This window comes from Tenrec ecaudatus, chromosome 10, assembly GCF_050624435.1.
Source record: "Tenrec ecaudatus isolate mTenEca1 chromosome 10, mTenEca1.hap1, whole genome shotgun sequence".
Taxonomy (NCBI): Eukaryota; Metazoa; Chordata; class Mammalia; order Afrosoricida; family Tenrecidae; genus Tenrec; species Tenrec ecaudatus.
This window is the reverse complement of record NC_134539.1, coordinates 13,733,903-13,758,920: the sequence shown is the minus strand read 5'-3', so window position 1 is coordinate 13,758,920 and position 25,018 is coordinate 13,733,903. Positions and strand designations below refer to the sequence as shown.

The following is a 25,018-nucleotide window of genomic DNA, read 5'->3' as shown; positions in this document are numbered from 1 at the left end:
ACCACAGGAGGAAGCCCATTTTCAAAACATTGGCTGGAACAGAAGTACCTTTTCTTTCTCCACTCAATGTCGAATTGGAGCACTTGGGACTAACTGGATTTTCCCTAATGTGACCTCCTGCCCTTGTTGCTGTTGTTGTTGTCGTCATTGTCGTGTTTCTTTCTCTTCGGGTTTCCTTTATTGTGAGGACTGTTATCGAAACGCCACACACCCTTCTGTTTCCTTTCACAGGCGGTTCAGGTTTGAGGCTGTAACTCTCGTGTTCTTGTCTAAAGCCCATCATGTCGTCTCCAGACACAGTGTAGTCATTTTGACTTGTTGGTTTTGAGGGCAAGATATTTACTGTGTTTTTGTGTAATGCCTAAGAGGACGGTATTTTTATAACGGACTGAATTAAATAGGACTGAAGTCCACTGCAGTGAGCTTTTGGTGCCTTTGCTTTGTTTTGCTTTTCTGTGAGATCTATAAAAGGTTCTTGCACTGGGCTATCCCGAGGGACCCCGTGTGGCTGAGCACTGAGTCCTTTCTGTGGCCAGGAAAGGGCGTGCTACCAAACACCCTCTTGATGATGAGCTGCAAATCCGTCCTCTCGCTCCAGCCCTACGTGACCTCCCTCATGGGGTGGGCACTTGCGAGAAACTAACCAATGACGCAGAAGCCATATATGACACCCCCCCCCCATCCATGATACCACTGCCACAATTTTATTTGATGATCATGTGAGAGCCTTTCTTGTTAGCTCAGTCCTCCATGGCTAAAGTTTTTTAATATGCTTGGTGTCTTTATGGAAAGCTTTGGGCAAGGTGGTTTACTAGTCTTCGATATTGACTTCAAGATTGTGGATTTTTGACATATACCTTTATTTTTTTAATGGAACATACTCAAATGACCTCTGATCGAGCAATTCTATTGTCTGTTCATCTGATCGTGGTGTTGGAAGCGTCTCCTTGAAAAAGCGCGCCATTGATGGACATAGTTTTTACTGAAGGATTTCAAGCATCTACCTTTGTTGGTTTCTGATCATTGCAGCTGGAGCCCAAGCCCAGCATAGTGACTTACCGAAATAGGCAGGCACCCAGTGCTCGCTGAATCTGTAAATGCCGGTTCAGGTATAAGTAGTCAACTCTTTTTTTCTTCTTGTTGTTGTTGTTATTGTTTGTTTCTTTTGAAATCTAGTGAGTTTGTAAGACACTGGTACCATTTAATAAGAGGGATTTTTCGATAAACATATAATGGCTAAACTTCAGACTTGAGAGTTCATAATTTAATAGAACTAACATGTAATTATGAGTGATGATTGTTAATGTCCATAATTAATTATGAATTACAGGAGATATGAAGTAATGTTTGATACCTAGAGGCTTAATGGAGTGCACCTAATTTGTTTCTGCTAGGAACCCCAGAAATCGTTGGTGAAAAGTAATGTTGCCTCATGGTAAAGATTTTTAGCTCTTACTAATTTCAAAATATTACTGTTGGTCTTCTGATTTTAGACTCTAAATAATGCTACTTTTTGCCCTCATGAGACTATTGGTAAGTGTATCAGCAGCATGTTAAAATGGAATTCCTCTTGGGAATCTTGCCTGGAGAATACTCTGTCCAGAGCCGATTATTTCCTTTTGAACTTCGGATTCTTCTGAGTAAATGGACTAAATTGGTGTTTGAAGAAGTAGCACTGCAGAGACCATGTGCTTTAGCTTAGGAAACTTTTCTTGCCAGTTAGGCAAAACCTGACTTCCCTTCACTGTTGTGGACTGTGTTCTGTTCCAGAATCACCTATGTGCCCGCAGACCACTTGGAAGAGTTCAGACTAAGCTTGGAACAACAATCTGGTGGAATAATGGCCCTGAGTATTTTTTCTTCATTCCCTGGACGGTAAGTGAACCCTTGCATCTGCCTGCATGAATGCAAACCAGAACACAACACCTTGGAGCAGCGGTTCTCAACCTGTGGGTCATGACCCCTTTTGGGGTCGAATGACCCTTTCACAGCGGTCACCCGATTCATAACAGCAAAATGACAGCTACGAAGTAGACACGGAAATAATTTTATGGTTAGGGGTCACCACAACATGAGGAACTGTATTAAAGGGTCGCAGCATCAGGAAGGTTGAGAACCACTGCCTTAAAATGAAGAGTTCTGAATACAGACAGCAACTGGATGGAGAAAAAGAGTGTTTCCCTCTTAGAAGCTTTTCACCGGTAACTTAGGTAGTAAATCCGCAGTGTGGAAAATTGGGGAAATACATAAAAAGAGAAATCAAGAAATTTAAACCATATTCACTTTTACCACTCAGCTCTCTTTTTCACATTCTGTTTAGTAAAATCACTGCAGATAAAAATATGATTTCATTCATTTCCTAGGACCTTAAGTTGTATAGTTTTTCCGTCATGCATTTCCTCCTCCATAAATATTTTCTAACATCATCAGAAATTGTATTTATTTTTTGCTCACATACTTAGGCATTCAGAGACTTTTTTGTGGCTGTTGATTTTTTTGTTTGTTTTTATGGAGAAATGTTGAGCTGAAAGCCCTGGGGTACAGGCCTCATAGATAACACTGTGTTGTCTTTTTAAAGGCTCCGAATAGAGATGTATTACTCAGTTTTCCATTAGGAAATGCGAAGCCACCGGCCACGGTCATAGCAGGGAGAGAAATTACGTCAGATTGCATTTCCATGAGGACCGTACAATTTTACCCTCTCAGCTATGGACCTGATTTTTTTTGGGGGGGGGGTTGCCTTCGAAACTCCTTCAGCATGGTGGAGAACAGGGATGGCCTTGCTGATTCTCTGAGGTCTTCTGGTGGAGGATCCGCAGTTCCCCAGAAGGTGTCAGAACATTAGACACGCTGGGCCCACGGATGCTGGCGTCCAACTATCACAGCACTGTTCCCGATGCAATCCAGACGTAGCTGCAGTTTGCAGGGAGTGTAGAGAAAGGACGGAAGGAGCGCTGTGTGTTTCACAGAGGGAAGGGATATCATGGTCTTTGAAGCCTTGTGAATTTTTAGGGGTGGGTAGGAATAACATTATTCACGAAGCTCAGCCCCACTCACTTCTAGAATTTCCATCTCAAGGTTATTGGCATAAATTGATCACTGCTTCCCAATGCTGCCTGTCAAATGGTGAAAAGCAATCATCCCAGTGTCCCTTTGAAATATAGTATGCAATGACCTAGTCAAAGAAGACTCCAAGATTCAGTTTCACGATTATTAAATTTTGAGGCCCTGAAAACCCTCTGAGTTAGGAATGAAACTAGCTCCACCCAGCACTGTGCTCCCCAGCACACACAGTGAGGAGAACACTGCAGAGGAGGCCGGTCAGCTGTCCCTGTGACCGTGCTTACAATGAAAACAAGCCAGCACGGGTCTCTGCCTTTTACAGAGCTGATGTCACTTGCTAGAGACCCACAGCTGATAGGGATCACAGCCACGATTGGAGTCTACGCAGTTAGTCTCCAAGTCCCGTGTTCTTTACCACTAAACTCCACTTTTCTGTAGATGGATCAGAGTTAAATGTGGATCCAAATAATTGCCCAGGTCTAGTATGGAGAGTCAGTGGCAGCAAACCCTGCAGGTGAAGAGCCAGGTTTCTCTAGTTGCATAGCCTCTTTGGGTTCTCCCTTTTGCTGTCTTCTGGTAAAACTTGGGCCCGTTACTGCACCTGGTGCAGATGTAAATGAAGATGTGCAAAGAACTCGCTTTTATCGTTGACCCAAAGCTCACTGGTGTTCAACACTGAGACCCAGGAACAGAGAGGTCTCACTCAGTTGGGGAGAGCTGAGCCCAGAGGGAGGAGAACAGGCCCTTTCTCCTGAGTGGTACCCATCAGTCCTGGGTACCACATTTGTAAGATAAGTGAAGGATCCCCAGCATCTTTAGGGAGTGTGCTTCGATTCAAATTTGTAGAATCATTTAAAAAGACAGGGAAAATAAGACTCAGGATTCAAGAGAGGTGTCTTATAGATAACTAGCCCTGCTGGGCCCGTGGTTAATGAGGTCAGCTGCTGACTAAAAGTCATCCCTTTGAGCTCACCCGCTGCGGCTCGGAGAAAGCTGTGCCCCTCTGTTCCCATCAGGACTCACAGCCTCGGAAACCCTGCTTGGCAGTTCTCCCCTGTCCTGTAGGGTCATTATGGCTCGACTTGACTCAGAGGTAGAGGGTTTTCCGAGTCGTATACCTTTCTGTCTTGAGGGCTGCTTTCCATCACATTCTGTCCAGTTGTCCTTCCAACAGGTTTGGCTCCACGTTCACTTCAATGTCCTCGTTCCTATGGATTGGGGCTTCCCTAGGATGCCCAGTCAGCTCCTTGCCACCGTTTTGAGAGTCCTCTCTGATTCATTCCCTAAAGACCTGCCTCACTGTCAGGCTTATCCAGACTTTGTCCTCTTTCTAGCCAAGTTCTTTGGATTTCTCACCAAACACACAGAAGGTTGAAAGCTAGTGAGAAGAAGCTTTAAGCAGACAGATTTTAATCTATCAGTATTAAAGAAAAAAAGTCCAGAATGGAACTCCAAGAAGGGAGAGACTTTCCGGGAGAATCTGGACAGCTGCACGCACGCTGGTCAGCTGGGATGTGACGGGCATTCCAGCACAGGGCCACGGAGCGTGCAAGGACTTCCCATGCCTGGCACTTGAGAGTGTTCGGTGATCCCATCCCAAAAGAAAGGATATCATTTTGAACACATAATGTTAAGCCTTTTAAAATTTCTTTAACCCACCCACACCCCAAAATTTTTTTTCACCCACCCCCCAAATTTTCTTAATGCAAATGTTTTCCAAAACATAATTGTCTTTACCTTTTCTGCACTAAAAGATGTGAGCAGAGAATTTTTCTAATTTCTAAAATTAAAGAAAACACATAAAGAAAAATCTCTATGCATAAATTACATCAAGAAAAGCTTTATACACAATTCTCCACTAAACTCAAACGGTTTTTGTTACCTTATTGCTTTTTCGTTTCAATATAATATTTTCTTTGTAAAAAAATTAGGGTCACGATTTATGTATGATTTTAAATCTTGCCTTTTGAGTAAACATTGTCTGTTTCTTCTGAAATGTTATTTTTACCGGTAGTGTAACCGTAAAGCATTGGAGAACTGATTGCGTGACTTTCTCTTGTCCCGGTTGCTATGTCGTATATTAAAGCAGAGGATCACTGCTGCTTGTGGCTCGTTACCCTTGAGCTGATTCAAACTGATGCACCTTTGAAAACTCAGTCCATTTCTAGGTAGTATCTTGCTGTCCCATCTCCTTTCAGTCAGTAGACTGGCTGCATTTTGTTGCATGCATGACATTGGTATTGACCTAAGTTGGTCGTGGTCCACAGCCACCCACTTCCTGGAAGGAGCGTTCTTGGCCTAGCCTTTCTGATTTGGTCGCAACTAAATCATAAGCTTGTTTTTACCTGTATCCAAAAGTTGTGGAGCAGCTTCTGCCCCTCCTTAAGAAGCAGAGCGGCTGAGCTCCTGATGGACTCGATTGTCCCGGCTTTCTCAGGGCAGGGATCCCAGTGTGTGGGCGTCTTTACACCCTGCACGCTGCCTCTGACCCCTTGCACACTGCATGCCTTTAGGAAATGCCTGATGAAGAATTTTTCTTGGGAATCCTTATATTTACCACTTCCCATCATCTCTTTCTTTCTTAATTTTCCCAAGTTTCATCAGAAAAGAGAAAGGCTAGCCAAATGGTTAAGTGATGGCAGGTTGAATCAAATGTAAGGTGTTGCTTGGTTTCATTAGACTTCCCTTTCCCCCCACGGCAAAATAATACATATAGCCATTCTCCAAGTGTGGGAAATACGTACTTCTGTATTTTCACCTCAAATCAGCAATAAAATATATACGAAGGACTTTCGAAAAATGCATGGGAAAACTCCATTACCTTTTAATCCCACTTTTCCATGAGCTTTGTGCAGCCTCAGCCAGCAGTGGGTGGTCTTGCTGGTTCTCTGGGGTCCTCACTGTGCTCCTGCCTCTTTCAACAGAGACATCCCAGAGCTACCTGAGCGCGAAGAAGGAGAGGGAGAAGAAAGCGAACTTCAAAATGCAGCCTACAGCAACTGGAATCAGCCCCGGAGGTAAGAAAGCTTTCTGCCTCTGCCCACTCGATGTATGCAGAATCTAAAAGGACTGACTTCCTGCTTCCCACGGTGTGACCTAGAGGTGGGGGTGGGGAGGAAAACCCTCAAGGAGTGACATCGTTGGCTGCCTCCATGGGCTCACGCTTAGGAACACTGTGCCGATGGCACAGGACCAGGCAGGGTTCTGCTGTGTAGTGCACAAGTCACACCAAGTCGGAACCTACTGGTTGCCGCCTAGCACCAACAGCTTGAGCAGGTTCATGATATTGCTCAACTTGCACTTTTTCATCGCTTGTGGAGAAAATGTGATACAACTAGCCCATACTCGAGGACCTAGCACACGCACCACAATCAAACCCACAGCTGGACGGTCCACTCCTGCTCACAGTGACCTTAAAGGACAGAGCAGAGCTGTCCCAGAGAGGCCAAGCCAGTGGGTTTTATGGAAGCAGATTTACTAGAGAAAATTAAATGAGTACGGACAATATTCCCCATAGAATTTGATCTCAGAAATATCACCAGACAATGTTCAAGTTTTATCTCACATTTGTAAAAAGAAGATATTCATGCACACATAGGGAGATAAGCAGCCTGAGTCTATAAGTAAGTAGACCGAGTTTATATTACACCACATTCCTTCTAGCACACATTTCATTTATTGTGGAAAAGATCCCTTTGTAAAATACACCTAATTGCCTCACCACAATACTTGTATAAAATACAGGCATATGTCTTCTTCATACTGAATCAAATAAAATTCCACCCAAGAAGTAATTTTGATCTAATTTGGACCCAGATCTGAATCCAAGGTTTTCTGTAAACATCCAGAGACTGTAAGACGTGAAATGTGCCTTCAAGGACATGATAATGGACTTGCGAGGTCAGAGATATAGAAACATGGCACACATAAACATCCATACAAGACATTGTGAATTAAGTGAACAGTACAAGTACTCACAAGACCTCCAAAGAGACTGGTCAAAAGTCGTGGCATGAACAGACCTGGAGAACTTTAGGTGAAGTTGAAGTGGAATTAGCCCATCACAAACGGACAGACAATATATGAGAGCGCTGTTCTAAGTAGGGGGTGGGGGAGACAAGATAAAAACTTCATGCCTGATGGAGCAGGCTTTGGAGTGCGCCGGGACAGGGAGGCAAGGGAGGAAAGAAAGGCTGTTGCCTGGTGGTAACGTGCGTGAAAGCAAAGATACTCGTGGTAGTTCACCAGAAGTGGATACCAGGCAACGGGTAAGAGATGGGCTAATGGCGTGGGTGGGTAATGATGAGTGGTTTATGCTGTTGAATACAATGTTGACGATCTGAAATCTAAACCCCCGCCTAATTTACAATAAAAAGTAAAGACAGAGAAAGAGAGAGCACTGAGCACAGGTGTTATGCATTTTAATTAAGAGAAATAATTCAGCATTGCATCTGAGCTGGAAGATTCAAGAGTATCTGTAAAGGTGGTAACTACATAGCACAGATTCTGTTCGAAGTCGCCGTAATTGCTTCTAAGAAGGCGCACCTGCACCCATTAGTGTATGTAGAAGCCCTTAGCATATGACGAGGGAGCTTGTCAACGCCACCAGAGATTTTAGTAAACAAGAAGTGAGGATTGTGAACATGCTTTGGAGCATAGCTGGGACACATACTCTTGCAATCAACAAACAAGTATCAATCCTTGCCTTTGTGTAGAATAGCAACGATGTAAAATTTGAGTGTAAATAAGGTTTATTCCTATTTTATTTTACATGTGATTTCTGTTTACATACAAAATGTTGACGTCATCCTGTAGGCATCATTTTCTAGCTTGCTGGCGTTCTTCTCAAGCCTGTGTGTTAAAACTCCAGCATGTTGATCCCTACGGATCTGATCCATTGCCTCTCACTAGCACAGAATGTCAGTATCTTAATATACTATATTTTATCTTTTCCCATGTCAATGTTATAATGCCTGCAAAATAAATATACTTATTTACAGATGCATGAGACTCCATCTAAGGCAGTGGTTCTCAACCTGTGGGTCGCGACCCCTTTGGAGGATGAAGGACCCTTTTATAGGAGTTGCCCGATTCATCACTGTAGCAAAATTACAGTTATGAAGCAGCAACGAAAATAATTTTATGGTTGGAGGTCATCACAACACGGGGAACTGTATTAAAGGGTCATGGCATTAGGAAGGTTGAGAACCAATGATCTAGGGCAGGGGTCCTCAAACTTTTTAAACAGGGGGCCAGTTCACTGTCCCTCACATCCGTTGGAGGGCCGGACTATAGTTTAAAAAAAAAAACTATGAGCAAATTCCTATTCAAACTTCACATCTTATTTTGAAGTAAAAAACAAACCGGGGCAAAAACACTCTGTGGCCTGGATAGGTATCCTCAACGGGCCACATGTGGCCCGCGGATCTAGGGTATCTACCCAAACAGGGAATGCCTCACCCCAAATTCATGTGCTTTATCAGTTTGTCACCCTGTATGTTGTATGTTGCTGTGATACTAAAAGCTATGTCACAAATATGCCAGATACTAACAGGATCACCCAAGGTAAACAGCTTTCATTAAAGCTTCCAGACAGAGAACAACTTACTGAGAAGAATCGACTGTCTACTTCTCAGGGACTGGGCATTGAGAACCTGCAGAGAGCAGTGGAACGTTGGCCAATACGGAGCCAGAAGATGAGCCCCACGGCTTGGAAGATTTTCAAATTATGCTGGGAAAGAAAGCTTCCTTAAAATAGGGTTGACCTTTCTGGAGTGGATGAAGTTAAACTTTTGGGACTTTCATTTGCAGACGAGGTAGGATGCAAAATGAAAACAAGCAGCTTCAGGCATCCATCAATGATAGGGATACGGAATATTAAAAGTATGAAACTTGGGAAGTTCCAAGAATGAGATGAAATGTAATATTGTAGCCACTAGTAAGCTGGGAAGGACTGCTGTTGGCCATTGTGAGCCAGGCATGCCTAAGCGTGACTATCTGGGAGTGACTAATTCAAGAGGAATGGGATCGCATTCATCATCGAGAAGGTTTCAAGATCTATCTGGAAGGACAATGCCGTCTGTGATAGGAAGTACCCCCCTACTGTTAATACACAATTATTCAAATTGATGTACCAAGCACTACAGCTAATTCTGGTGACATTGAGGAATCCTACTAGCTTTTTCGGCCTGAAATTGATCCAACATGCAATAAAGATACATTGATAAATACTGTCTATTGGAATGCAAAAGTTAGAAAAGTAGTTGAAAAATATGGCCTTGATGCTAGAAACTGGAGCTCACGTGATAAAATTTTGCAAAACCACATCTTCATTACAAATACTGGTTTCAACAACAGAAAAGGAGACTCCTTGTGCTCTTCCATCAGATGCAATAATATTTGGAAATCAAATTGACTACATCTGTGGGAAGAGAGGATAGAGAGGCTCAGTATCATCAACCGAACCAAAGCTAGCAGCCAACTGTGAAACACATCAACAACTGCTCATATGCACATTCAGGATGCAACTCAAAACAAGTCCATGGGATCCAGAATACAAGCTTCAAAACATCCCACCTGCTGTACAGGACATCCAAGAACAGATCTGACTCCTTGAATACTAACAACAGAAAACCTGACAAGCTGTGGAATAACATCAAGAACATCATACATAAAGAAGCAAAAGGCCATTGAAAAGACAGGAAGGAAAGAAATGACCGAACTAGATGTCAGAAGAGGCTTTGAAACTTTCTCTTGCAACTGGAAGAAATGTTGAAATAAAAGACCTAAACAGAAAATGTCAGAGGGCAGCTTAAGACAAAATAGAGTACTGTCAGGAAATGTGAAAAGATCTAGAGTTAGAAAGCAGTAAGAACATGTTAAGCATATATCAAGTTAAAAAAATCAAACCTCGAGTTGCAATATTGAAGAATTCCATGGTCAAAATATTGATGTATGCAAGAAGCATCGAAAGACGGTGGAAATACAATGCTCAACCATTTCAACAGGTACTATATGACCAGAAGCAATGATATTGAAAGAAGTGAAAAGTGCACTGAAAACATTAGCTCCCCCCCCAAAAAAAAGGTTCTAGTAATTGATGTAATACCAACAGAACTGTTTCAACAAGTTGATAAAACCCTGGCCATCAAACTGGAAAAGATCCATATTTGTGCCCATCCATTCCAAACAAGGGTGATTCAAGAGAATTTTGAAATTACTTAACAACATTAATATAAATGTAAAAGTTTTCTGAAGATAACCCAAAAATGGTGACAGCAGTACGTGGACAGAGAGCTGCCAGAAAGTCAAGCTGGATTCAGAAAAGGATGTGGTGTAGAGATATCGTTGCAGATGAGAGCAACTCAGGTGACACTTGGCTCAGAGAAGATACCAGAAAAGTGTTTACTTGTGTTTATTAAAAATGCAAAAGCTTAAACTGTGGGTCACATTGAGCAGATGGGAATTCCAGACAACTTCCTTGGGCTCCTGTAGAATCTGTGCGTGGACCAAGAGATGTCGGGACACAAGGGGATTGTTGGGACACAAGGGGAATGTTGAGTGTTTTAAAATCTGGAAGGTGTGCATCAGAGATGTATCCTTTTACCATGTATTTTCCATCTGCATGGTGAGAAAATAAGCCAGAAGCTAGACTCTGTGAAGAAGAATGTGGCATCAGCATTGTTGGAAGGCTTCCTACCCACTTGCAACATGCAGCTGGCACAACCCCGCTCATGGAAAGTGAGAAAGACACGAAGCACTTGATGACGACAATCAAAATTGCGCCTCTTGTGTAGATTGCAACTCAATTGAAGGAAAACAGGAATCCTCATAACTGAAACATCACGATAAATAGATAAAAACTTGAAGTTGTCAAGAATTTCACCTTGCTTGGACCCACAATCAATGCCCACAGGAGGAAGCAGCAGGCAAGAGATCAAACTGTGTGTTGATGGGGGGAAATTGACTGTGCCAGGCCTCTTTAAAATGTTCAAGAGCAAATCTATCACTTTGAGCAAAGCTCTCACTTTTACGTGCATCTGATCCTGTCCATGGCATTTTCGTTCACCTCGTGCATGTGAAAGATGGTTAATGAATAAAGAAAACCGAAGAAGAACTGGTACATTTAAATTCTGGTGCTGGGAAAGAATCCTCAAAGTACCATGGACTTCCAGAGGAATAAACACATAATGTCTGAGGAGAAACTACAGCCCGAATGCTCCCTAGAAGCGAGTGTCAGATGTCACCTCTTCTTTGAACATGTTACCAGGTGTTCGTCTGGTAGACTAGAGAAACAAATCCATAGAACCTCACATGTGTCTAAGAGAGAGTTTTACTTGAAGGGCAGTTGTACTTTAAGAAAGCATCCCAGCCCAATCTAGTCCAAGTCCATGAATCTGATATTAGCTCATATGCCCGATCCCAATCTATAAAGTCCTCTTCAGACTCACGAAACATGCAACGATGCTAAATGCCAGACGTATGCATCTGAGTGCTGACAGGGGTCTCTACGTGGCTTCTCCAGCTTCAGAGGTCTGGTTGCCGACAACAGAGCTCAGTGATGGCCAGACCTGCACCATCCTCCCAACTGATTCTGTATGTCAATACTTCATTGTAGCCACTGTATCGACCCGTGTCGTCAGCGGTCTTTCTCTTTTTTTGGTCACTCTTCTGCTTTGCCTTTTATTAATTAATTTAGTCCTCACAACTACTCTTTGACGAGACTGTCTCTCTTTCTCTGCGAGCTGAGGAACGTGAGACAAGTGGACTGGATAAATTGCTCGCGAATAAACAGCAGGCTAATAAGACCTGGAACCAGGAGCCCTGCCTTCAGCACTGTGTTACCGGTTCCTAACCGAATCTCACCCTTTACAAATGTATGTTTAGGTCTTGAGAAAGGCTACCTTTTTGCCAAGTAACTAACTCCGGTGACTTAATCGGACTTACTCATCCTTAATAGGACTCCCTGTTGACTGTGTTCGGTTCAGGGAACAAGTGCGGGTCCTTCGGGCAGCTGGGCCATTGGCTGCCTTCTCCGGTGCTGTGAGGAGCTCCCCGTTTCTAGGGAGTGTGCTGGGAAATGCTGCGCTGCCCACTACGTGATCATGTGGTGCTGTCACCCCGAGACTGTCCAGACTCTGCACCCTTTCCTTTCTTTGTAAAAGAAGCCACTTCATTTGGATGATGTGAGCCTGTAATAAAGTCTTCCACCCCAATATCAAGTCAAATCCTACGCATAGTGAACCCTTTAAGACCAAGTAGAACTGCCCAGCCGTGTTTCCAAGTCTGTTCCGGAGCTGACACCTTCATCTTTCTTTCATGGAAAAGCTGGTTGGGTTTGAACTGCCTATCTTGGGGTTAGCAACCCCAAAGCTGTACTCATACCACCAGGAGAATCTTTCTCCTCCTGTAAAGACCTACCGTGTCAGAAAGTGTCACTCTGAGTCAGAAGCGACCCTGACCGTGACTGTGCACTTTATGGAGACAGGAATGCTGAGTTTACCACATCCTCCATAGACGTTGGCTACTGTTACTTTCACTATTCAAGAGCTTGCAAAAACGATTCCCTTCCAATTTACACCAACCACAAAAAAGAAGGTAGAGACGCTAGTTTTTTTTCCTTTTCACTCCACCCCCACTTTTTTAAAGAATCGAGGAGTCTTATGTCTGTGTTTTGGTTTCTTAAAGACTTTGCGCCCCGTGGTTAAATTTACTGCAGAGATTGTGGTGGGATCAGATCAGGTAGAACCCGTCAGCCATTGCTCTTCACACCCTGACTGTTCGTTCCCAGGTCTGCCTGGCAAGGGAGACTCCTAGAGCAGTCAGCTTCTGCTATACTGGGTGCTGGAAGGTTCTTTCCCTTGATTGGGTTGCTAGGCTCAGAAGCTACCATCTGTTCACTGGCACCTGAAGTTCCTGATTACTCACCATCTGTAGTACTAGAGCTCCTGCAAGGGATGCTTCCGCTAGAGCCCAGCCCAGTGTGTGTGGCCTGGATTTTACCTGTAACAAGCCAGCTTCCGAAATGCATCAGTATTTCTCAGATCCTACAAAAGCACTCTGCTGGGAAAGGACTTAAACACTGCTTCTGTTTTCTTACTAGTCAAACGTTAGCAAATGGCACAAACACTTAGCCACAATTAGCCCCTCCCACGGTATTTTACTACACTGCATTCTTTAATGTATTTATTTTGTAGGGTTGAACTTTGGAGAGAACCAAGCAAATCGCTGGGCATCAGCATTGTTGGCGGACGTGGGATGGGCAGTCGCCTGAGCACCGGTGAAGTGATGAGGGGCATTTTCATCAAGCATGTTCTTGAAGATAGTCCGGCTGGCAAGAACGGGACCCTGAAGCCTGGAGACAGAGTAGTGGAGGTACCCCCCAGTGAGCGGTCTGTATGCATAGTCACCCCCATTTCACCGCCGGCCAAGGGAAGCGTCATTGCCACCCTGCTTCCTTCACCCCACGTTAGCCTCGAAGCGTGTGACTGGCTCAAGCATTTCTGGTTGTTTTTACGTCGATAGTGGTCTTTTTCATGTGGGGCTAGAATGTCTGTCTTATATAGAGACTGCTATTTGGAAGCATAAGCAACCGATTTAAAAAGCATGGGCTTCAAGATAAAAATAGAAAAGTTCTTTTTGAAAAGAACAAAGCAAATTTCTTGAGGGGCCAAAAACAATATTTGAAATTAGACACCCACACATATTCCAAAGGGTCGCATCATAATTCTGTTTACCCATGAGATTTTATTTCAGGACCTAGTGTAGCCCTCTCCTTTCACTGGACCTAAGCAGAGTTGGGGGGGGGGGGTTGTCTTTTTGTTTTTTTAATGAGTCCAAAATGGTAACATCTTCTCTGTGCAGACCCCAATCATCTCCAGAATGCTGTGCCCACTTCCCACAAAGGGTGTCTGCATATGGATGGGGGTGTGCATGTTCAAGCGTGTACACATGCGTGTTTTCCTTGTACAAGAGAGAAACATTTAGGACAATTGCCCCCTCTTATCTCTTAATTCAAAGACAGTTTAGTATTTTAAACAATCTCTCCTCTCATAAGTCACTTAATAAACAACTCAGCAAATATTCCCAGAGCAACGGTTGTATTTCAGGCACTGCACCAGGCTGCGGGCACCCTGCAAAAAGCAAGGCACGGTGCCGGCTTGCTAAGTGAGGGAGGCTGGCCAAGCGGCCAAGTCGCTTCAGAGACGATGGTCAGGATACGCTGACAGCTGCTGGGTTCTCAAATGTCCAGAGTGAGAGACTGCAGGACACCTGTTCCAAGTGCAGGGCCAGTCGTTATTGCTATAATGGCCGTGAAAGCTACTGGAAGCCAGCGACTGCCTCTCCTTCCCGCGGCCCCTGTAAGACGTGCACGTCCAGATACCTTCTCTCTCTATAAGACTGTCACATGCGTCAAAATGAGCATGTGGGGAGTCACTTAGTTATTCTTCATCGGTTGGTTATTGCCTCTGAGAACTGAAATGGGAAGAAGATTGAGACTTGTGAGACATCGGGGCTCTGGCTGTTTTTGTTTTTCTTTTGTCTGTTCTGGTTTTTGCCTTGTGCCCATGTCTCAGGCAGAATGATGGCTGCTTCTCCCCCTGCATCCTTGTCTTCCATTAGGTAACAGCTTCAACCCAACTTTCAATTATTACAAGGTCTTTTATTGCACACACACTTCACTATTAAGTACTTTTGATGAAAACAGTAAGAGTAAGAAATATTTATAATTATTATAAATATTAGAATTAGAAAATATGATTCATAGTGTCCACCAAAATATAGTTTAATTGTATTAACGGAGTTCTGTTTTCTTGCACCACTCTCTCCCACTGATAAAACAAAATTGAGCAAACTCACTTCCATTGAGTTGATTTTTCGACACCCAGTGACTCTATGGTACAGGGTAGAACTTTCCTGATGGGCTTCTGAGACTAAGTCTTTACCGGGGGCAGGGTGGGAGGGAGCCTCATCTTTCTCCTGAGGAATGGCAGGTCGTTTTGAACTACTAACATTGTGGTTAGCAGCCCAACACATAACCCACACGCCATCAGGGCTCCTTCCCAATGGACAATGAATGATTCTTTCATGTTGCAAAACAATCATGTTGCACTGATTATTGGAGTACTGTTCCATTGCAGGGGGTTGGCTAATAAATAAAAAAGACCCAATGAAACAACCAGGATTAACTTGAAGGAGATTAAAAACTAAACGCATGTAGCTCATCATTTTCTTTTCCAGAGTTGAGTCTGACTTTGGTTTTGTTGTATCTATCCTTCTTTTAAGTCTCCATTTCCACGGACTTTTTTGAAGCCCCCTCATATTGTAATCACAACTAATATAAATATAATAGCTTCCGATGATTTCCTGACAGGATTAGCATTTGGCCTTTCAAACTGTTTTCCTTCTTACTCACATGGTGCACCAAAAAAGCAAGCCAGGGTCCGTAAGCAGTTGTAAAATAAACTTCACAATCTGTTTATCTCAGAGTGACTAACAAGTATGCACGATTTCTCCCCTTTGGCTCCTGTCATGTGGACGGCAAAAAGTTCTCTTGCAAAACTAACCTTACTTTAACCTGATTTGTCTGGATATGAGAATTTCATTTTTAATTTCACACTTCCTTGTGCAAAGGTAAGCACAAATACCACCACACGCACACACGCACACACTCACATACACACACTCACATACACCCAAACCACCCTGCATTGAGTTGGAAGAACATTCGTGCCGTGGTTCTCCTGTGGAGGGTAGAGCTGTCAGCCAGTCCCCTTGTCCTGCGCCCTGTCATGATGGCAGCAGTGTAAGGAAAGCAGAAGCAGAGCCTGCCTTTTGACGGATATTATTCCAGCTGACGATCCCAGACAGAACATGGCACCCAAACACGGGATCGTACATCAGCTCCAGAGACGGAAAGCTAGGGAGCCTCGAGAGTTAGTCCCAACTATTTTTGATTCCAAAGCTGATGTTCCAGGAGACCCACAGGACTCCTCAGACCTCCAGGCCCACATGTTGTTCTGTTTGTTCTGTAGCTTCTCGTCATGTTAAGCTGAGGCCTTCCATTGCAGGTGGATGGAATGGATCTCAGAGATGCAAGCCATGAGCAAGCTGTGGAAGCCATTCGGAAAGCAGGCAACCCTGTAGTCTTTGTGGTGCAGAGCACTATAAACAGACCAAGGGTAAGCAACACAGAGGGAAGGGAGGCATATCCACCCAGTGGTCACCTTGGAAACCAGTGCATCCAGGGCCACGTGGTCTGCATGAGGAAAGACGTTGATACTTGAAATCTCAGGGGACTTGCAAAATCGATGTGCCTTGCATGTTGTTGTTTAGTCAAACTGAGCTATCCTGAAAATGCCTTCCACCATGTTCAAGAAAGACTTAGGATTTGATGGTGGCCCTAGAGATCCAGATGGGTAACTATTAGTACTCCTTACAGTCACAAAAGACATGTGTTGTTCAAAGAAATGTGGTATGAGCATGTCAATAATTAATGGCCCCCAGTGGGACACCCATCGAAACCAGAGAAATTACTTCCTTTTTAAAAATGCATTCTCCTGACAGAACGTCCTGCTTCCGCAAACACTCGTGACTGATCTTTCACGCGGTGTGTCTCTTTCTGAACATTAGAACCACACCTGGTGCGTCCACTGAGGTGTGCATGCTAGAGATTTTCTACGTGCTCTGTTTCAGCTACAACCACTGCAGAACTCTTTGCCTGTGGCCGCCCTGGGTGGGCAGAAGCCTACGAACCCATTTTCCCATCAGCCATCACAGGCAAATGGTCCTAGAAGTACCTGAGAAGGTAGAAAAGCATTTAATGAGAGGAAGGATACTGAGTGAGCTACTGTGTGCTTTATGCCTTAACGACACTAAAGATGAAAATTAGCCGAGAGTTTAAAATGATTCTTTTCTTCCCTTAGGCCCCAGTGATTAAAAACAAACAAAAGCAAAACACAGTTGTTTCTTATTATATAAAGCCCAGAGTCCCAGCGCGATCAAGTCAATTCTGACTCAAGGCAACACGACAGGACAGAAGTGAAGCGCCCCACAGGATTGCCAAGGCTGTAAACCTTGCCCTTTATCGCTTGCGTTCAAACGGCCTGCCTTTCGGTCAGCAGCCAGCCTCCTAACCACTGCACCACCGGCAGCTGCTTCCTTTTCGAGGCAGTCCCCAGAGTGCAGACAGGCTACATCCCTGAGCCCATCTCCCAGTCGAATTTGTACATCAGTGGGAAGAGTTACGTGCGGTCCCTAGAGAGTGCCTTCCGTCAAATGTCTGTCCCGTCCGCAGGCCCCAGACAGCCTGCAAGGCGCACACTGTACCACTCACCCACCGTTCCTGGTGACTCTAGCAGCTGCGAAGAGGGTTGTCTGTGTCGATGGAGGAAACAAGCCCAAACAAAGCTAGGGGCTCGCACTTGTTTTACAGCGATTCCTTCAAGGTGGGGGTGCACCCCACTCACAGGGGCGGCATCACCAAGCTCCGGCGCAGGGACGGACGCACGGTGTCCGAGAGCGCTCTGGGTTGGTGGGGGTAGTGGGTGTGCGGTTGGTTCCTGGTGGTAGCTAGTGTGATTTGGCAGGTTAGTAGGGAGGTCTAGCACTCCGTTTTTCCCCATGTCGGTTCCGAATGCTTTCCTCTTCCCCTCACAGCATCTTGGCAGAAGGAACATGTCCTCTCGGGAATTCTGCTTCCAGAGAGCAGCGGGACCGGCGTTCCAAAAAAGATCCTTAAAGAAGCCCTTCGAGGGGCACGGGTGTATCTTTCCCTTAAAAAACGGTCCACACCTCGCAAAGCACCCCCGCTTGTTGTGAGGGACCGTGATGCACACCTCACATTTTAATCGGCTTCATGAGGACTGAGTCACAAGGCCAAGGTGTAGCTAAGTCAGGCCTTTGTCACCGGGGACTGCCGAGATAGCCGTCCTCCTTTCCTGGGTCCTCCACTACCCTGTGGCCTGTGAACCACGGCCCAGAAGCCCACTCACACCGCCCCCCGGGAGAAAGACCAGGTTTTCTTTCCACTGCTGAGAGTTACCCTCTGGGAACCCCGCCGGGCCACCTGGGAGGAGCTGACACCAACTGGATGGCAGTGCCTCTGCGGGTTTGGGTTTTTCTCCATAAATCCTTGCAGTCACTGGGGATTCGAATGTCAATTCAAGGGGTTCTGAGGCTCATGCCGTCGCCGCCCTGGATTTTAACGGCCAGTACCTGTGAGACTTACTCCTCTCTGAATTATTTATTGAGTAGCGTTTGAGTCGGTGTTTTTCAAAGAGAAATGTCCATCAAATCATCCCATTTTGACCTCTTGCTGAAAATTTGCACTACCACCCCAGCTACACTGACTCCGACTCCACGATTGTACTAAGTCCCCAGGTGAATCTTTTGTATACAGCTGGGAGCATGCTTATGTGTATGTGAAAAATCACTTGTGGATCTTAATGATGCCCAGATTCTGATTCAGTCTAACTGGGGTGGAAATGCAAATTTCCCGGAGGAGATTGACCTGGAAGGAAACCAGTTCAAAGCCCAGATTTCAACATATAGGAGGGAGGTTAAAGTCACCATGCAAACTTGTTTGTCCCATTTTAGTCCTGAAGTACTTCTGATTTTAACCTGTTTACAAGGAGAAGTTCAAGGTATCCCTGCTCCAGGGGTAGAAGGAACACAGGATACAGCTCCAGGGGTGAACGTGAGTAGAAGTCAAGTTCGACTCTGCTCTGCCCTGGAAACCAACCGAAGGGCAGGATTTAGCCCATTGGTCAGATCTTGGGGTTCAATCTCAGGAAGGGATGTAGCAATTCTACTGTCAGCCATTAACTTCACATCTGCAATTCTCAGTCATTCTGTTGTTGATTGTTAGGTAATAATTATCCATTCAGATGGGAAAATCTCCCAAATGGGAGAAGGCATCATGCTGCATTCTCTATACAAATGCTAGTCCCTTGTTTAAATAACTACTGATCACTTTACACACACACACACCCTTTGTTGTGTTAAACATGGACACAGCGGGATAATGCAGGTAAATGCCTGTTTAAGTTAAGTTAAAGTTAATGTTGTGTGGGGGGTGGGGAAGGGGTGGTGTTGCCTTTATTTATTTATTTTTTTAATTTCCAACTTCTTTATTATTGGAAACAATACTGTAAACTACTGAACGGTGATTCTACATATCGCTTTAAAAACGTAATGTCTAAAAATTCCCTTCAATCCAGTCATGATCGTGTAATGGGCTGGGATATTATCTCAGACACCTGGACTATGTCCTTATCGTACTGTCAGAGGTAGGATGAGACTGATTTTACAGCAATTACTTCCAAGATAAATCTAGTTCAGAGGGACACATTTAGTCAAGTTCAATTCATTTTGCTGAGGAAAATCAGAGCTAATTCTGCATTTAAAATGAGACGACCCCCTTTGTCTTGGGTGATGTTCTTATCATGGTGATAATCATGTCTGCATTAATCTAAGGGGGTCACATCTTACCGTAAATGTTTTATATGTGGATGTAGGGTAAACAGTCTAGAAAACCCCTATGCCTGGGCTGAAAAGACAGTAAACGTGTTTTGCTCTTACGGTGTCCAAGACTTCGCAGACCGATAGTCTTCCAAATGGGAGTACGGCATCGTACTGCGATCTGTGTGCAAGTGCTGGTGAGGTACCCTGGCTCACAGGGACCCCAGGAGTGCCAGAAGAGTTGCCAATGGTTGTTTTGTCGGAAACTGATTTCCGGGTCTTCTCAGGGAGGGTGCCATTGGACCTGAGCATTGTTGGTTAGTCCCTGAGTACATTACTCGTTTGTGCCAGGCCCAAACCCAGAACCAGCCCTGCTCAGCCTCCTTGTATGACTCATAACCAACCACAAAAGCCAACCCTGCTGCCATCAAATCTACTCTGATGTACAGCAACCCTATCGGACAGAATCGGACGACTTCATGAAACGCGGTCTGACCGCATTACCAGACTGAAAGCAGGCCCCGTGAATATGGGCCAAAGTATGCTTTTGTCTTCCCTGTGCTTTTTTCTAAATTAATAACATGTCTGCTTTTTTGAGCCCTTGGGACTACAAACAGATTCATCATTGATTTTTATAAAATAAGAAATATAATGTTCCTATAAATCTTTACCTAATAACAGAATGATCTACACTTCGTCTGCTCCACTTATGCTGTTCTTTTATCCCCCACTATCAGGGCCCGATTCTAATCCTATAAGAGCTGGAAACTAGAGGCAAAACCAAACAACGAATGAAAAATCTAGAGCTCTCCAAGTGGTTAAATATTCCATGATAGGTTTGTTGTATATTGTTCTCCAGAATTCCAGAGGATGCTAGGGAACTGAAACTTCCATTCTGAGGATTAGAAATGATCTGCACCCTGCATGCATTGAGTGTTATGGCCTGGGAGCTGGTTCGCGTCTCGGCCCTGTCCTTCCTTCCACCTTGGCACACGGCCAGGTTCCGCGGCTGTGTGGCCTTGTCTCTCGTAGAGAAGAAGTTGGCTCTTCTCTCTGCCAAGCCCAGTGAAAGCTGAGCTGTGCAGAAAAGCCACGGTGCCCGTTTCTCGCTCTCCTCTTCCTGCTGGAGAACAGACGTTGAGGGAGAGCCGATTGGTGGGGTAATGTGGCAGACGCTTTATTGCAGAGGGTAGCCTGCCCAGAGCCCTCCTCCACAGTGTGGTGTCCCATGGCAACCTCTCCCTGCACCTGATGCCTGCCAGTAGGGCTTTCTTTATAGAGAGAAGTAATGTAACTAGTTAATTGGAGCCAACATTGGATTTTCAATGTCTGCAATTTCCCCCAAATGTACACGATAAAGCTCTTTGGTTCAAAATGGTAACACACATGGAGTGGCCTGCAGGGGTGTGAATGAATCTACAAAGTGGGTGGATTACATGTGGACATGTCTGGGATCGTGCAGACATCTCCTGAAGCGAAACATTCCTTGTGTGGCCTGTGGGCTGATGGATACTCCGTGCAGTGAGAGGCAGACCTCTCGTCCCAGGCAGTTGAAAAGGGGTGTTGCCATTGCCGACTGGCTCCTCCAGGCTCTGTTTCTGCACGGCTAACTTAAGTCGGGGAGTGTTTTGTTCTTAAACCGAACGTGTTCTGAATGCGTTTCTTTCTGGCTCAGCTCCTCTTATGTTTCCTTTTAGAAATCCCCTTCGCCTTCCCTGCCGCACAAGCGCGCCCCTCAGTCCGTCTTCAGCCGCACTAACCCATTTGCTGACTCCCTGCAGTTCAACGCGGACCAGGTCGGAGGATGCCCGTGGTGTTGGCCTTTTGCACACGTTTTGCTCTTTGTCCCAGTCCCCTGCATACTCCATTCGGGCTCGGGGAGGAGGGGTCTGGCTGTGTGGAGTGTGTAGCAGTATCCTTTCTGAAACAAACCGCCTTGCTAGAGCCTGTGCATGTGATCGCTGAGACCACATCGCCCTTCAGAGGGAAAAGGAGACCTTTTCTGTAGACCTTGGAATGTTCTGATACGTAATGTCTGATGGTTGCCAGGTGTATGAACTAGTTTTCACATGTAATTTCTTTAAACCCTTGTAGTCGTTTAAAACTCTGTCAAAATTCTTCACAGTGGCCCTAAAAAAATTCTCCACAGTGGCCCTTAAAAAATTAGATTTACTCAACAAATACTGCAATTGTGCCGATGGGTATTCATTCCATGTGTCTGTTCAATGCTCGGTCCCAGCGTTCAAGTCTGACAGCGCTGTCCTGAGAGACGCTTATAGTCGGATGTATTTGTACACACAAAATTGAAAATTAGAAATAAATCCTCCAGAACAACTGAAACCACCATCTGATCCCGAAAAGAAAGAAAGGTGTGCACAGTCTCGTTCAGGAGGCACTCTGGAAGTGCTCAGCGGGGCGGTTTGTCATTGCCTTCTGATTACCAAAGGCACTGCCTCTGAAGAAATATGTTTTCTGTTACTGTAGGATTCTCAGAACTCAAGTAGAGTGACCTTCCGTTGTTCCCCAAGTAACCCCTTTGCCCCCACACCGTTTAAGGTTTGTCTCCGTGTGAATCTCTCAATACGTGGCTGTGCCGAGGTGTGCTGTGTGTGGCTTTGAACTTGGTGTGTGCATACAGGCATGATGTGGCTTCAAAGCGCACTTTACATTATTGCCCATGAGGGATACACAATCTGGTAGACCCGCACATGAGGGGGCATGGGCAGTACACTAGAGCTCCCTCCTCACCACCCCATGAGCAAATACATGAGCTTGCTTTACTTCCCCAGCCTCCTCACTGATGTGACCTTGATTTAGATGGCGCCTCACACAGTATGAAAATGTCGTGTCATGCAAGACCCTGGTTACATTTTCGGAAAAGCAGGTTTTGTCTGTCTGCTGGTTTCGTCATTGTCATTGTTTAAAGAAAAAAAATGATACTCGGAAAAATGACACAGTACCTAGGACCTTCATAAAATGGAGCTCCCTGGTTTGTTAAGACAGTGGGGAGTTTAAATTCACTTTTGATCCGTTTTCAAAAATGAAATGAGCTTCCTTCTTACTCACTTGGGATGGAAAATTTATTTTTTGGTTATTCTCAAAAAAGTCTTTTTTTTTTAAACCAGAAAAAATAATAAATCAATATCCCTCCTACACACAAACAGTCTTCTATAATGAATGAACCAAAATTGGATCGAATGAGGGTTGGGGGGGCGGGGGGCTGACTCTCTGTTTACTTGTATTGGGAGCGTATTGTTCATTTGAGAGACTCGTGGTCTGACACGTTGGCTGGTGGCTTTTGTCTGGCTGGACAAGCATATACACGGAACCTTTTCCTACCACAGAGTCCGTAACCTGGAAGTCTGTTGCCCACATTCTATCAGCTTGTCCTTCTGCGCTCCTGCCATCGGTCTTCCTTGACGTAACTTTGAGGTAGTTGAGAATCCTGAAGTGCCTTCTCAATCACACAAACACATTCACTTCCAGTGCCATTGAGTTTAGGTGTTCAGTTTATTTTTTGTGATGTCCTGATACTTGGCACCAGTGAATAATTCTTGAAGTATTAACATGTATGCCAGTCAGGTAGTCTGTATGATAATAATTGTAATATTTTTGTAATATTAGAATTGTAATATTTTCCCAGGTAGATAAAAATATAATAAAACACGCTACACTGCAGGGATTTTTGTGCTAAAAAATGAAAAAGAAAAGAAAGAGAAAGAAAGAAGGCTGAGGTTAAAAAAAGCAAAAGTAGACGCCAGGCATCTGAGAACAACTCACAATAGGCTTAGACTTGGTAGCTCTAACCCTTGAGTTGAGCTTTAACTTACTAAGGAAATTGCAGGAGACAATGTGGTATCTTAGAAAGTGCCTTGGAATAAAAATAGGAGAAAAAAAGAAGTTTAGTACCCCTATGTGATTTATAATAGCATGTCCTTGAGCTACTTACTTACAAAATGAGTAAACTTTCTAATAGTCTTTTGCCAATCTGTGACATAAGAGTTGATTGATGATAAGTTCTTTAGTAGAATCTGTAGCCATAAGCAATGGCATATCTGCCATGTTTCTGATTTATATGAAGTATTTTCCTGGATCTTGTATCTTGGGCGAGCTCTCTGGACAAGTGGATGGTGGTGGTACCCATGGCATCATGCTGCTCTGGCTGAGTCCGAGTGCTCGGTGCCCGGAGTCAAGCTTGGCGTGTGGTGCTCAAGCATTGGGGTTCATGAGTTACTTGGAGAGAGGATTCAGGTAACCCGGGAGAACTCTTCCTCTCTAACTAAAGAACTTGTAAAGATAACTCTTGGAAATTGGGGGTTTTGTTTTACTTTCCAGGAAGGCCTTCCTAGACCCTCTTGTCATGCCCAGACCCCTGAACATTTCTGAGAGCTTTGGTGTGGGGAATTATTTATTTTCCCAGAGGGGACGTTTGTGAAAAGTTTTTCCCCTCTTGAACCCACGAAAACCTTCACATTGAATAATTTATGGGCTGACAATAGCCAATGACAGTGAACTGAGTTGTGCTCTGAGCATACAATTTGGTTTACTCTGTTGAAACCATACCTGAATCCTGTCTCATATTACCTGTGTGTCTGAGCTTTCTACTCTGTGTTTATGGTCAGCGATTTTAAAACGGGCTTTTGTTTTTGTCTGCGGTGTTCTACGCCCCCACCCACCCCCGCTCCCGTCCCCATTACATTTTCTTCCTGGGAGTGCCCATACCCACTGCACTCTCCTTGTTCCCGCAGGCATCCGGGCCGTCCGAGAGGCCAGAAAAGGCCCCGTTGTGCACCGAGCCTCTGCCCCCTCCTTCAGTCTGTGCGGAGATGGGCAGTGATTGTGCCCAGCCATCTTCAAGCAGAGTCTCAGAAGATGAGGACAAAGAGGATGCATTTGGGTACAGCTGGAGTAAGTGGTCTTTGGGTGCTGCATGGCATTAGAAGAGGTATTCAAATAGCCCCGGGTTTCTCCAGGCTCACGTCCTGGACAAATGAGTGTACTTTAGCCTGACTTACGCAGACACCGTTTCTGGGTGGAAGGGCAAGCAAACAAAACTTGGCTTTGCTGTAGTACAGCACACATTCCTGAGGGGTGAGGTCATGTTCTTCCTCTCCCGTGACTGGGTATTCCTGTGAAAGTTGGCTCAGTCATTTGTTGAGAATTCAAGGAGGCGCTAGCCCTGGATCCACCATCATGTGGTCTTGAACAAGCCATGGCCCTGCTTTTGGACCCAAGACGTCTCACTTTACAGTATGGTGGGTGTTGATATTGCCTTGAGTGTTTGCTGTGTTCTGTATGAAGACGAGATTGTGGTATGAGTGTAGACAACACAACTTTGGGCAGTGACAAGTTGCTGATCACTCCCAGGTGTCAGCTTCTTAGAATGCACCCCTTCCCTCTGTTACTAGCACTGTGATAGAGGATGACGGCGGGAAACATAACACCTGGTGCGCGGGAAGGATCCCAAGGCAGCTCTCACTGGGATCTTTGGAGT

At 44.8% G+C, this 25,018-nt stretch overlaps 1 protein-coding gene across 6 annotated transcripts in view; it reads left to right on the top strand.

Moving 5' to 3' along the window:
- The window catches only part of MPDZ (multiple PDZ domain crumbs cell polarity complex component), a 187,616-nt gene that overhangs the window by 120,463 nt on the left and 42,135 nt on the right, over window positions 1-25,018 (top strand). For 3 of the 6 annotated variants that reach the window (XM_075559920.1, XM_075559919.1, XM_075559917.1), the window contains 6 exons: window positions 1,771-1,875; window positions 5,988-6,080; window positions 13,260-13,437; window positions 16,134-16,244; window positions 21,222-21,320; window positions 24,273-24,432. In XM_075559920.1, coding sequence (XP_075416035.1) covers window positions 1,771-1,875; window positions 5,988-6,080; window positions 13,260-13,437; window positions 16,134-16,244; window positions 21,222-21,320; window positions 24,273-24,432 — 746 coding nt within the window. The remainder of the gene's footprint in view (window positions 1-1,770; window positions 1,876-5,987; window positions 6,081-13,259; window positions 13,438-16,133; window positions 16,245-21,221; window positions 21,321-24,272; window positions 24,433-25,018) is intronic. The other 3 variants (XM_075559916.1, XM_075559915.1, XM_075559918.1) reach the window with 2 other exon arrangements.